The sequence below is a fragment of the Panicum virgatum genome, chromosome 3N (genome assembly GCF_016808335.1).
Source record: "Panicum virgatum strain AP13 chromosome 3N, P.virgatum_v5, whole genome shotgun sequence".
NCBI classification, from domain to species: domain Eukaryota; kingdom Viridiplantae; phylum Streptophyta; class Magnoliopsida; order Poales; family Poaceae; genus Panicum; species Panicum virgatum.
The window spans coordinates 62747869-62761870 of record NC_053147.1 but is presented as its reverse complement, the minus strand read 5'-3'; the positions used below and the strand labels follow the sequence as shown (position 1 = coordinate 62761870).

The window sequence follows — 14002 nt, the reverse complement described above, 5'->3', positions numbered from 1 at the left end:
GTGTTACAGGTTAAGCCTTGACTGGTGGTAGCTAGCCTCAAACCATTGAGCCTACCTACCAGGGGGTCCCGGCATCCACTTTAAAGGCATCATGCAGATCGAGGTCCAGTCTCGGTGGCAGACAGACTCAAAACAACTGAGCCTGTCCCCCAGGGGGCCCGGAGCATTCGCTTTGAGCCAGACATCACGGATCGATTCTGCATGCGTCAAACAGCTAAATTGCAATATCATTACTACCATACAAGAGAGTTTGATTCTCCTCTCTGTAGTTCTTTCTACTACACAGGGAATAAGACGCTCGTTCGACTTACAATCTATACTACACCTGTGCCCAAGGACGCTTGCTCAACCTCATACGGGGGTCCGGAGTGTCTTCTACGGCTCGGATGGTAGATAATTCCTAACAACTGAACCTATCTGCCAGGGGGCCAGGGCGCCGGGCTGCTACATACCGCAAATCAGAACAATTGACAAACAGCTAAGTTGAAATTTTCTTCTATTAAGTTTCAACAAGTACAATGTTGTTACATAACACAAAAAACAAAACAAAAGTGCTACTGTTGTGATGGCCCAGCTCTGGAGTCTGTAGGCTCACGCTTGAAGTAAGCAGCGACGAAGTCGATGACGTCCCGCACGCCTTCTCGAGCAGAGGCCTCCGTCTCCGCAACTGGACCATCGACCACGGGGGCTAGCGAGATGGCTGGGTCATGGCTCCGGAGGCAGGTCAGAATGTGCTCCGCCACCATACGAATCAGCTCGCGGCCCTTGGCTTCAAGCTGGCCAGCAAGGATCGGCTCCAGACGCCGGAGTCTATCTGAAGCAGAGTTCAGCACTGGGAGGGCGTCAGCAATCGAAGCTAGCGGCTCCGCCACTTGGATTGGACTCAATCCAAGTGGCACAAGCGCTGAGCTCGCTTCGCTCGCCCAGTCGACGATCCGTTGGGCTCCCCTGAGCTGGTCCTTCTGCAGCTTCCAGACCGCCTCCTGCACCTGAGCGTCCAGTGCTGCCTTGGCCGCCTCCACCTCGCGTGCCCTCTCCTGGAGCTTGGCCTCCTTCTTCGCCGCCGACTCCTTCAGGGACTTGAGAGCCTCGCGCTGGTGCTCAAGCTGGAGCTCCATGTTGGTGGCATGGGATTCCCGCTTTGCAAGGGCCTTCATATCCTCCTCAAGCTCCAACTCGGCAATAGCCTGCTTGCTGGCGGTCTCCTGCAGCTGCTCGTGCCATCCTTGCAGAGTCTCAGAGAGCTTGTCGAGTTCCTGCTTGAGGATCTCGAGACCCTGGCTGCGAGTCTCAAGCTCGGACCGCTGAGCCACAAGGCTGGCCTCCTCCTTGGCAAAAGCCTCCTCCCGCAGCGCCAGTGCCTTTTCCCGGCTCGCTACCGCAAACTCCCGGTCGAACACCTTTCGAAGATTGGCTCGGTAGGACTCAAGGTCGGCCTTGAGTTCGGACCGAGCACGCGCAGCATGGGAGGCTTTGGCCTTCGTGCGCGCCTCCAGGCGGGTGTGCCAGTCGCCGAAGCACTGGAGCTCGCTCTCCAGAGCAGCCCACTCCCGCCGGAAGGCCGCCTCAGAGGTAGAGGTCGCCTCCTCTATCGTCTGTCGGACCCGGACCAGCACCTGGGGGAGGGGAGCCGCTTCCTCCTCCGGGGGACCCTGCAGGAGCCGCCTACCAGAGACCACCTCCAGCTCTTCCTCTGTTGTAGATTCGGAGCAGGGGGTGGGGACGTCCGGCACAGGCGTCGAGACCTCGGCTGCCGGGGTGCTCGCCGTTGCTGCGCCCTCTCCCGCTGTGCTCGTTGTCGCTGCCCCCGGTGTCGGCGCGGCTGCCGCCGTAGTTGGGGCTTCGGGGGCTACCGCGTCGGGTGCAGCTGCGCCTGGCACCGGCGCATCCGCTGTCACCGTGTCGGGCGTTGCTGCGCCTGGCACTGGCGCATCCGCTATCACCATGTCAGGCGTTGCTTCGCCTGGTGCTGGCGCAACCGCCGCCCCCGCACCCGAGCTCCCGGCACCCGCCGTCGCTCCTGCCATCGCCGCCGAGGCCCCGGTCGCCTGGACCCCTGCTGACGAGCCAGCGGTGGTGGAAGAGCTGCCTGGGCGAGAGGCCCTGGCAAACAAAGAGAAGAAGCCTTCAGTAAAAAGTGAGGCACCGAGAATAAGGGGAGTGAACAAAAGGACACTTACCCTGAAGCGCCGGGTCTCCAGCGTCCACGGAGGCTCGGCGACTGCTTCTGCTGCTGCTGCTGCTCTCGTGGTGGCGGCGGAGGCGCACCTCGTGGCTGCTGCTACTGCTGCTCCCTTGGCTGCGGCGGAGGCGCAACCTGTGGCTGCTGCTGTTGCTGCCGGGGGGAGGTATCTCCCGACGGTGGTGGTGGCGGCGCGGCTACTCCGGGGGTCCCGCGAGGACCGGGGGCCCGGGAGCTACCAGGCCCGCGTCCTCAGCGGTCCTCTGACACTTTGCGGAGGGCTCCATAACTGGGGCCCCATCGCCGTGGTGCAACCTGCGCCGGCCCGCTTCTCCCGACGACGCGCCAGAGCTGCTCCGGGCCTGGCTGGGACCGCTCGTGACGGCGCTACCAGCCACAGCCTGCTTGCCCTTGGCAGAAGGGCCGGACCCCGCGGCGTTCGGCACGGCCTGCTCCCCGGACGCACCAGGGATCCGGATCCCACGATCCGGGTCACCTCCAGTCTGGCGCGCTGCCAGCCCACCGTCATCGAGGGTCGGCAGGGTAGCTAGCACCGCGGTCTTCAGGCGTGAGTCCTCGCAGAGGGGGACGACACCCTGAGGAAGGATCAGGTGCTCCGGGATGAAGATCTCCCCCATCACCGCCCGCACCAGGACCTCCAGGACTTCTTGGGTCAGATCGCTCCCCTCTCCGCGGTGGGTCCTACTGCAGTCGTTTGGGACGGTGAAGCTCCAAGCAGGACGCGGCCACTGCTTCAGGGGGGGTGATCCGGGGCTTCAGGAAATCCCCGAGCACGTGTAGCGAGGTGAGGCCGCCCTCCGCCAGCGACCTGATCTTGCTCAGCACGGGGTCGAACGCCGGCGGCAGGGACGGCTTTGCCCGTCAGGACTGGCGGTCGGTGGCGAGTCCCTCGGTAGGCAAGACGAGGCACTCATTGGCTTCGGTGGTGGCGATCAACCATTCCTTGCGCCACTCCTCCCACTTCCCGCCAGTGAGGCCGGGAATGTAGGGCGTCGGCAGGTCGCTCCTCGTCTGGAAGTAGTACGCCCCCACCTCATCCTTCCCCTTCCCAGACTTCACCAGGATGAAGAAGTGCCGGAAGAGGATGACGCAGGGCCGCACCCCCACGAACATCTCGCATAGATGGACGAAGATGGACGTCAGGAGGAGGGAGTGGGGCGTGAGGTGCTGGAGTTGGAGGCCGAAATCTTCCAGAAGCAACAGCAGGAACGAAGAGACCGGCAGCCCCAGGCCGGTGGAAATGTGCGAGATGAACAACACAAATTCCCCGGTGCACAGATTGCTGAGGGGAACCAAGCCTGCTCGAATCCCCCAAGCAGTCTCCTGTGCACTCCACCCAAGCAGGCGGCGCACCGTGTTCAGCTCCTCCTCAGTCTGGAAATGGCGGGGACGAGCAAGGGATTCCATCTCGCTATGGAGGCGAGGAGCAATCTACGCAGAGGAGCAAGGGGAGAGGAGGCTCGAATGCAAAGGGGCGCAAAGGTTGGAAGGAAGAAGGCGAATGCGGAAAAGTAACCGCAGTATGTGGTTCATCCCTTTATGAAGCCTGACCCAACCGGCGCGCCCCGGAGCCGTCGCTGGAACCCAAGCGACGCTCACGCCTGGTGTTAGCCGCCCAGTCCATGACAAGGGAGCACAGGCCCGCCTGTCAGTGAGGGCGGGTAACAAACAAAGGTGTGAAAAGGCGGGATCTGAACCGTCGCCTGCGCCCGAAGCGAGGCGGAAGCTGAGCTGACGTGCGCGTATTAAGCGCTGGCATGACCAGGCTTTTCGTGAACTGCGCTGGTGGTAAATATCCCATTTACTCCGGCCGCAAAAATGCTGAGCGTCGCTTGCGTGACTAGGTGTACCACTGTGCGTGGGGGCCACGAGTCAGTAAGCCGTTGCGATGTGATGAGGCAGCGAAAAACCCGATGGATGGTCAAAGCCGGATAAGACTCCTACAGTACGCATTGCCTAACGCTAGAAGCTTCAAGTTATGCAGAGCCAAATCACAGTAGTGGCCCCACCCGCGGGTTCGTCACCTCTCCCGAGGTGGGCCCGGGGGCCACTGTCAGTACCCTACAACAGGGATATCCACTTCTACTACAGCAAAGCAGGATTCTAACTACGCCATAAGGGGCGGAGCAGCCGGGCCCCACTGGTCAGGCTCTTACCTCACCAGGACAATGGCCCCGGACCTATTCCCCGCTCTGGGACAGGTCCGTTGACGCCACGTGTCCCTGAGGAGGGGAAGCCCCGAGCCAACAGCCGAGGGCTAGGACCCCCATAGGGGTCTGGGACCTCCTCGCGCCCGTCCGGACCTCCCATGCGCGTAGAACCAGCATACCGCCAGGGCGGGGTCCGGGGCCGCCACGTGTCCCGCGAGCGCAGGCGCGAGTCTTCCGCTGGAAAACTCGCCCACCCACCGCATTCAATGCGGATGGTTGAGGCGTGCTCTGCCGCCACGGGCAGCTTTTGTCAGGCCTCACTGTAGACCGCATATTACCTAGGTACACAGTGCAGCCGCATGCGCCGCATCCGCGCAGAGCCCGTCTGCCGCATTAAATGGATACGACGGCACAGCACTTTTCAATCATGCCGCCTATGCCGCAAGCTACACGGCCCGTTCAGCTACGCTGCAGGCGACGCCGCAAGCTACGCCTGGCGCCACTTCGACAAGACAGCGCATGGGTATGCTAGACGGAGGATTCCCGCGGGCATGCAAGGAAATCCAGGAATGAGATCTCCTTCGCCTGCAACGCCATAATGTATGAACAGTACGTTATTTTATACTATATCGGTTGGGCCCACCTATCGGGGACCCAACGGCCATGTACACGCCTCTCTTGAGATATAAAAGGGAGGCGCTCGCTTCAGATAGATAGACTCACGCTGGACTCGGCACTGGACACGCCGAGGCTCTCCCAGACTCTCTCGAGGCTAAGGGAACACAAGCAATACAACACACAGTGGACGTAGGGTATTACGCTTCGGCGGCCCGAACCACTCTAAACCGGCTGTGTTCTTCGTGTTCTTCCTGCGAGATCGAACTAGTCCTAGCTAACCCCTAAGTACACACCATCTGGGCTTAGGCGGGTGCATTCAGCCACCCGGCTGTGGTTTACCACACCACGACAAGTTGGCAGTGCGTATTTCTCTTGAATTTGGTTGTAACGAATGAAACCTTCAATGTAATATGTTATGTGGTATTTTGTTTAACATTCTATTTATATTTCATTCATTGTATCTTATGTGGTATTGTATCATAGAGCCACACGAGGTTCAAGATTCACAAATAAATATAATAATTGCAATCAAACATATCAAACATATAAGTATTGCAATTAAAGGTACAGGAGGTCTGCGGTCCTGTCACAATTTATATCACAATCTAAAACCGATGAACATCATATGTTATAGATCATGTCATGAAATCATCTAGGTCGTCATCCCAGTTGACAGATGGTGGTGCTGCAGGTGGTGTAGCGTGACTTGACGAACCTCTCGACTTTCCCTTTCTCTCTTTTCTGGTTCTAGGTTCATGTACAGGGGGACAAACATCATGTATTGGAGGCCATGGTTTTGGGGGCATGAAGTCATCCATATCGTCATCCCAGTTAACACAAGTTGGTGCTTGAGGTGGTGCAGCATTACTTGACGAACCTCTTGCCTTTCCCTTTCTCTCTTTTCTGGTTCTACGTTCGTGTACAGGGGGAGGAATATTATGTGTTGGAGACCATGGTTTGGGGGGGCATGAAGTCATCCATATCGTCATCCCAGTTAACACAAGTTAGTGCTTGGGGTGGTGCAGCATGACTTGACGAACCTCCGGCCATCTGTTCTTGCGGAAGATCTTCTCCACCTCCTTCGTCTAGTTTGCGGTATAAGTCCACCGAAGATACATACCAATTTACAGAAATTTGGTATCGATTTCTTAATCAACTCCGTGTCCTCGGGATAATCCTAGCATATAATTAGACAATAATTTTACTATTTCGTAAATATGGATTACAATTGACGGACGGGATTAGAACTGAATAAGAGTTACCTTAATGTGCATCTCATACACCTCTGACCGCATCCATATCTTACAAGTATTTTGTAAGAGTCTAATAATATTATGATGATTCGCTAGTTCACATACCCTCATGTATATCTTCCGACGTTCTAGCAGGTGTTCCTTTACATCTTGCATTGTAATACCTCGAAATAATGTGAAATCTTTAAACTCAACTAATTTTGACAACACCATCTCTATCGTACCATCCACTAATACATCCAACTTCTTACTGATTACAAGATGTGTCATGATCTCAAGTATTATACTAGATTTTTCTTCGGTCCATGAAAATCCTCCAAAATCGGAGGCAGCCTTTGCCTTATGCTGCAATATTTAGAAACAAGTTTAATACTATATTTCACTATCCAAAACTTAATTCTATTTTAATTTATAATTAATTTAGAAACAAGTTTGTAATAAACTGAAATTTTAATACTGAAATGAAATTTTAATACTATAGCATTAATTTAATTAAATTGCTTTACAATATTAATGGATTCATACGTAACTTACCTGCAGATCACAAGTGCGGAATCCGGCAGGACTTCGCTGTTGCAACTCCCTCTCTCACCCCACGTCTCTCATTTTTCCCTCTATGAATGTTGTTTGCTGCAAATGCAGGTGTGGGGGGGACCTCAGCTTTTATTTTGGGAGGGAGCCTACCGCCCCACTGCCGGGCGGTCGGCATGCCTGCCGCCCCTCTACCAGGCGATAGGGGCCTCCATGCAATAGAACTCAAATTTTAATTACATATAGGTCCCTGCCGCCCTCCTGCCGGGCGGTAGGGGTATAGAACTGTAAATTGTGAAACCAAAAATATATTTCTGTAAAAAATGTTTTTAAAAATATAAAAATAGAAAAAAAACGTGTTGCTTAGGTATCTTCCACTTTAAGATTCGTGCTAAGCTTAAAATTTGATGGACCAGATTCTAGCATTCATGTTGGGAGATGGGCTGAGGCAGATCGGTTGGCCCATCCATCAACGAGACAAGGAACGTGCGAGAGCACCAGGTTGGCAAGCTGTTGCGAGATGGATTGTTTGGGATCCTTATTTTTATTTCAAACCTAATTTTCTTCCTAACCATGCATCTAATTTCAATTCGCTTTGAACCATCACGCCCTTTAAAATTATTTTAACAAAATGAGATCCAATATCACTATATTTTTTCGTAATTCAAATGTCAACATTTTAAATATGCCACTTCAACATTTTAGGTATACTATTTCAACATTACCTGATATATAAAATGTTGGACTCATTTATTCAAAATGTTGAACTACATCTGCAAAATTGTTGAATCTAGTATTAATGTTGAATTCATTGAGAGCGAGTAAAATATATTACAATGCAGACGTGATGAATAGATCGATGCCCACATCATTTTATTAAGGACATCAGCTCACTGCTGCTTTCTTTTTAGCAAAATGATCAATACTGCTGCCTGCTGCATCGGGGGAGAATCGCTGCTTGTTTTGGGCTTTTTGGGCTTCCTAATGTAATATTGTTAGTGGATCAAAGATGTATTAGCTAATCATCTACTAGAAGATGCATAGGAGCGCCCACACGCTGACATGCACCGGTGTAGCTGTACTGTATATCAGTTTTCATTTTTCTTACTGAACTTTTAGTGGGTGGGATCCCTGCTATAATAGATGGATGGTTATCAGGTGGGGAGCAACTCATAAATAAATATCTGGTCCTCGTAAAGTGTTGAATTAGTCTATTAAAAATATTGAATTAGAATTTGTAGATTGTTGAATCCGTTTGGCAAAATTGCGATTTACATCCTCGAATTATCGCAAAAATCTGATTTTCAACCTTCAACTATTTTTTAAGAAAATCAACCTCCAACTATAAAACCGAATAATAGAGATCATTCAATACTTATTCAAAAATAATAGGCACAACTACAAGCAACAAAATAAAACATTTGATACCCATTTTATATTTTTTATTTAAAATGAATTACTTATGAAGTTTTTAGTTTAAATTTGAATATTTTTAATTCTCACAAATGGAAAACCACTTTTGGAACCGCCTAAAGGGCCAAATTTGCACGGTTTCAACAGTTGGATGACCCTTGTTATCCGGTTTCAAAGCTGAAGGTTGAAAATCAGACTTTTGCGATAGTTGGAGGATGTAAATCAGATTTTTTTCTAATCAGTTTTAAGAAAAGTTTGAAATATATATGAGGTATGGAAAAATCTAGGTGAGGTGGGAGAGCAAGCCTCTTCAAAATCTCTTCATGCTAGATGAGAGTATTGGATTATGAAATCTTAGATTCACTCCCTCCATTCTGAAATATAAAATATTTTGATTTATTTTAAATTAAAATGTTCTAAATTTGATCAAAATTATAGAAAAGAGTAATAATATTTGAATGTTAAATAAGAATAATTAGATCGATTATGAAATATATTTTCCTAATTTACTTATCTGGGTGTTAAATGTCAATATTCTTCTCTATTAATTAACATATATTTTAACAAATTTTGAATTAAAATCTAATTAGGTTTTTGAAATCACGTGCGTGTCGCACGTGCGTCTATGCTAGTTCAAAAGAAATAGGATAGGATACACAAACGTACTTTAAAGGCCAAAATAACAGCACATATTAATTATATAATCTAGAATTTCCATCTTGATATATTTATTACACGTGAATTAAACCAAGCTGGCTTACATAATTACGCTCCAGCGGTATATTTCCGTATCCCGGTCAGATTTTTTTTTGGAGGATGGAATATTCAGTCACAAAAATTTCAAATCTGCAGCGGGAGTCCGCATGATTTCAAATCGAAACTAGCTGTCACGTGCTGTTCTCCAGGCTCCAGCCCAACACCAGACGGTGAGATTTCGAACTACGCTTTGCACGCCGCACCACGAGAGGGACGGGCCCACGCTCCAGTGGCGGGAGACGGCCTAGCAGGGGTCCCACTGTCAGCCGCCGCGGGCCCTCTGATGGACGGGCAGCGCCGCAGCGGATCGTCACAGAACTCAGAACGCGAGAGGCGGCCGCGAGAGTCCGCGACCACCCGAGCCCCGCGTCTTCCTCGCCTCGTCGATCTCTCCCTCCTCCACCTCCCCCTCTTCCTGCTCGCCGGCCTCATTCTCTGCCTCTTTGTGTTCACTCGAGATTGGGGTCGGGTCGGATCCGATCGCATAGACGCCGCCGAGTGATCAGGTACGTGCAGCGAACTAACTACCTGCCCTAATCCCTTGGCCCTATATGCTGACGCGATGGGATTGGAATCTCGTTGTTGATCTCCTTGCTTGCGCATTGACGCGGGTTGTGTGCGTGCAGTGCGTGCGCTTCCGTTGGGACCGTCGATGGACCGCGACGAGGAGATGGGCCACGGCGACCGGTCGCTGCTGTTCATCGGCGACGAGGACGACGACCTCGGCGCCGACCGGGACGGCGGCTCCCCGCCGACATCCTCCGACGAGGGCTCCTTCTCCGAGCGGAGCGACGACGACGACCGGCGCGGCCGCGGCGACGAGCGGGACGCGCCCGACGACGGCCAGAAGGGCACGTGGCCGCAGAGTTACAGGTTCGTCGACCAACTAACCAATCGCCTGATGATCTTCCTCCTCTTTTCTCCATGCGACGATGATATGCTGCACGCGCCCGCATCCATGCGGTGATGGCAGCACGCGCGCGGATGCGATGTGTCCAAGGATTCGAAGCTGATTTTCCTCTCGGCGGGATTTTCCGTGTCGCGCAGGCAGTCGATCGACATGCTGAGCGCGGTGCCGTCGCCGACGGTGAGCACGCTCATGGCGGCGAGCCCGAGCCTGACCAAGTTCGGCAGCTCCTTCCTCAAGGCCGGGAGCTCCTTCCTCCGGAAGGGGGAGGGCTCGGCGCTGCCGCTCACCAGGCCGCTGCTGCCGCCCTCGCTCTCGCAGCTCTCGCAGTCGTCGCTGCACCAGCCGCCCGTCAAGCAGTCCACGGACAGCATCGGCCTGCCGTCGCGGCTGCCGGCGGCGGCGCACGAGGCCGAGTTGCCGGAGCGGCCGTCGAGGACGTGCCTCAAGTCCGACTACATCGAGCTCCCGCCGCCTGCTAGCAAGTGCAGCAACGGCCAATCAATCATCAATGGTGCGTTCAGTTAACTGAATATTTGTTGATCATGCCAAAACATCAGACCTGAATATTTGTTGCTCATCATAACTGAATATATGAACTAGTATCAGTTGCAGAGTTAGCTAGGTTCAGAATCATGGATGCTAATTTTTGTTTCTGAACATCTCTGGTTGAAATCTTCAGGGTTCAATGTTCTTTGCGGCGTTGGAATTCTCACCACGGCTTATGGAATCAAGGAAGGAGGATGGTTAAGCCTCCTACTGCTGCCCTTGTTGGGTGGCAGTTCGTGCTACACCGGCTTACTTCTGAAGAGATGCATAGACAGTTCGCCAAACATTGAGACATACCCAGATATTGGACAAGTCGCTTTTGGTATTTTTGGTCGAATCTTTGTATCGGTATGTATTCCCTGACAATAATGATTTCTGCAGAAAAAATCGCCTCATCTTTTGTTTACCTGACTGATCAGTGATCACATCTCTTTTGCAGGTTGTTCTTTACCTGGAGCTTTATGTAAGTATTATCTGAATTCTGAAACTTACTCGAGAATGGCTTTGATTATTGAACAGAAGTAAAATTTCTCATATTTGTAGGCGAGCTGTGTGGAGTTCATCACGCTGCTTGGAGACAGCTTATCCTCGGTGTTTCCCTCGGCACATTTAACTTTTACCGGCATCAACCTGAACGCGCATAATCTCTTTGCAATCACAATGGCCTTGGCAATTCTTCCATCAGTCTGGCTCAGGAACCTCAGCCTCCTCTCATATCTTTCTGGTAAGTAGAAATGTAGAATCTCTACTGCATTACCTCTTATCTGATCTTTCAGAGCAATGTATGTTTCCTTCTCTTTTTTCTAAAGAACGGCAGCAATAGAATTGACTCCTATCGCCACTACTTCAGTTAGTTTCTGAACAACAAAAATAATCTGTCAGTGAATGAAAGATTGTTCTTCACCATATTTGTACTGAACTTTTGCAGCCGGAGGTGTGATCGCAACAGTTACAGTTATCGTCTGTCTATTCTGGGTTGGCATTGGAGAAGGAATTGGGTTCCACCCTTCTGGTGCTGCAGTGAACCTGACCCACCTTCCAGTGGCATTTGGTCTTTATGGATACTGCTACTCAGGACACTCAGTTTTTCCAAACATATATTCGTCGATGAAGGATCGCTCGCAGTTTCCATTTGTGCTCCTGTTCTGGTAAGTACCTCAATAATCAAGACTATTGAGTAGCATCTGAACCTGAAAAATGAAAAACTACAGTACTGTCATCTCCATTATTCAGGCAAATCATACTATAATTTTGCTGTTTCTTGTAAAAATTGCTGTCTTCTTACTTTATACAATTCTGCACTGTTTCAGCTTCACAGTGGTCACAATCGTGTATGCTGGAGTAGCCGTCACAGGGTTTCTGATGTTTGGCGAGTCCACTATGTCACAATTCACATTGAACTTGCCACAACAGTACATTCCCTCGAAAATCGCCATTTGGATGACGGTATGAGGAAAAACTCCCTGATCATTCTCCCATTGCATTAGAATTAAGGATTAGATGCTAATTGGTACTCTTGATTTTTCTTTTCCGGTTTCAGATTGTGAATCCGTATACAAAGTATGCCTTGACGATGACACCAGTCGCCTTGTCGATTGAGGAGGCGCTGCCTCAGAGGATGCAGAGTTACCTGGTTGGAATGTCTGTTAGAACATTCCTTGTCCTCTCAACTGTTGCCGTGGCTCTGCTTTTTCCATATTTCGGTGAGTGCTCTTTTCGGTTACTGAACATCAGTTTTTTCTTTCCTAAATCCTAATTAGTAAAATCTACCCCACAACATCATGCATGCTAATGCTGCTTCCAATACCATTTGATTTGCAGCTCTGGTGATGGCATTGCTTGGATCTGTCTTCACAATGCTTGTGGTAAGTTCTGAGCTCTTAAATTTACCTAAACTTCTGCGGTGGACTTTTTTGGGCTAAAAAGGGGCAAACCCAGTGCCAGGCGGCTCCCACTTGAGTGGGGTTCTGGGGAAGGGATAACCGAAGCAAGCCTTACCCCCGCAAATATGCAGGGAGGCTGCTTCGAACCCAGGACCTAGTGCTCGGTGGGTGAGCTTCTCACCAACTGCACCAAGCCTGCCCTTCTTTTTTTTGGGCTAACTGAACAAAATTATTAAGTAATTTAAATATGATTGATGGCTTACAGGCTCTGATACTTCCATGTGCATGCTATCTCTCCATCAAGAAGGGTGCAGTACCTTTGTGGGAGGTAATTAACCCGAAATACAGACATTAACTTCAAGCCTGAAACAACTTAGCACTGTATATTTACGACCTAGGTTTCCCTTTCTTTTCAGATCATCCTGTGCATAATCATCATAATGATTGGGGTCGTTTGTGCGTTCATCGGATCATACACCTCGATCAACCGGATGATTAGCAGCAGATAGTGCATGCTGTTTGATCCGTGTGTAGTTACAGATTTTTTTTTTTGAAAAGCTTAGTTACAGATTCTTTTGAGTGTTGTCGGAGCTCTACAGATTCTCAGATCTTGACGGAGTTGAAAGCAGCAGTATGTCAGATTTTGTAGCTACGTATATTCGTTCCTTCTTTTTTCTTTCGACAGAAATTCTGCAAGAGAGAGTTTGTTGTAACAGGTGAAGGTTGTGTTTCAGTCATCAATGACAGCAAATTTCAACAGTTTTGCTCTCTCCTCTTTTCAGGAGTGTCTTCTATCTTCAGTTGTCATGTGCACAATTAAAACAAAAAACAATCCAGATATCTAAAAAGAACAATCAGAAGAGCACTGTAAAATGGTTCGGTCGTTAGTAAGGTGGTCATAATATGCACCCTCCCATTCAAAAAATTGATGCGACCGTTAATAACGCAACTTTCATGTACGGAAACTGATTGTCAAGAACAACGTGGGCACGTGGCCATACTGACCATCGTCGTCTTGCCTTGTTCAGAGTTCAGACTTGTGATACCCGCCGGGAAACGAAATACATGGCAACAGGAACCTAATTTAATTACACTGAAATCAGGAGTGTATTAGCCTTTTGCAGCAAACAATGCTGTCATTCAGACAGAACAGGAACTAATTTTCTGACACTATAAACACCGTCAAGCTCAGGATGGCCACAGATCAGGCACATCTCTGATCTCTCTTCCTCTGACTGTGAGGAAGAACCGTCAGTCACCACGACACATGAACCTACCACCGGACTAGGCCCAATTGGGCCCGATCACAGGGCCCTGGAGGCTTACATTCCAGTTCCACTAGTCAGTCCCTCCAGCACACGAGCATGGTGACGCAGCGGCGCATGATGTAGAACCTGGCCCTCTGCTCCTTCACCAGGCTCGCCAGCCGGCCAGGCACCGACCGGGCCGCCGGGCTCCCCTCGGCCGCCACCGCTGCCGACCTCCGGCTTCCCTTCTTGAACATCATCTTGCTCTTATCATCCATGTACATCTCCATCTCTCTACCTTTCTTCTTCTCTCTCGGAACACGAAGTCCAGTGGCAAATAAATAGCTCTCTGAAGGAGGAGCTGTAGTTGTTGCAAACTTAAACTTTGCAAATGTGCAGCAGGTCTGCTTGTGGTTGGTGACTGCAGGTGGAAGAGTGAGGCTTGGGGTGGTAGGGGTGAGTGGGTATTTATAGCCCAGCCCGGGCCCCCAG

General features: G+C 50.5%; 1 protein-coding gene across 1 annotated transcript; it reads left to right on the top strand.

Annotated features, from left to right (window-relative positions):
• The first annotated feature begins 9576 nt into the window (after positions 1–9576).
• Positions 9577–12966, top strand: LOC120667991 (amino acid transporter AVT1C-like). Its single transcript, XM_039947958.1, has 11 exons — positions 9577–9797; positions 9972–10345; positions 10514–10728; positions 10820–10843; positions 10924–11104; positions 11309–11528; positions 11691–11826; positions 11921–12083; positions 12202–12245; positions 12529–12591; positions 12680–12966. Exons 1-11 carry the CDS (start codon positions 9577–9579, stop codon positions 12770–12772), a joined length of 1734 nt encoding a protein of 577 aa, XP_039803892.1. The 3' UTR covers positions 12773–12966.
• The last annotated feature ends 1036 nt before the right edge of the window (positions 12967–14002 follow it).

Bases quoted from the DNA above. Each gene is read 5' to 3' on its own strand.
- LOC120667991 (XM_039947958.1), top strand. From the start codon at position 9,577: ATGGACCGCGACGAGGAGATGGGCCACGGCGACCGGTCGCTGCTGTTC. The intron at 10,729-10,819 runs GTATGTATTCCC...TCTCTTTTGCAG, and splicing joins TTGGTCGAATCTTTGTATCG to GTTGTTCTTTACCTGGAGCT. The intron at 12,246-12,528 runs GTAAGTTCTGAG...GATGGCTTACAG, and splicing joins CTGTCTTCACAATGCTTGTG to GCTCTGATACTTCCATGTGC.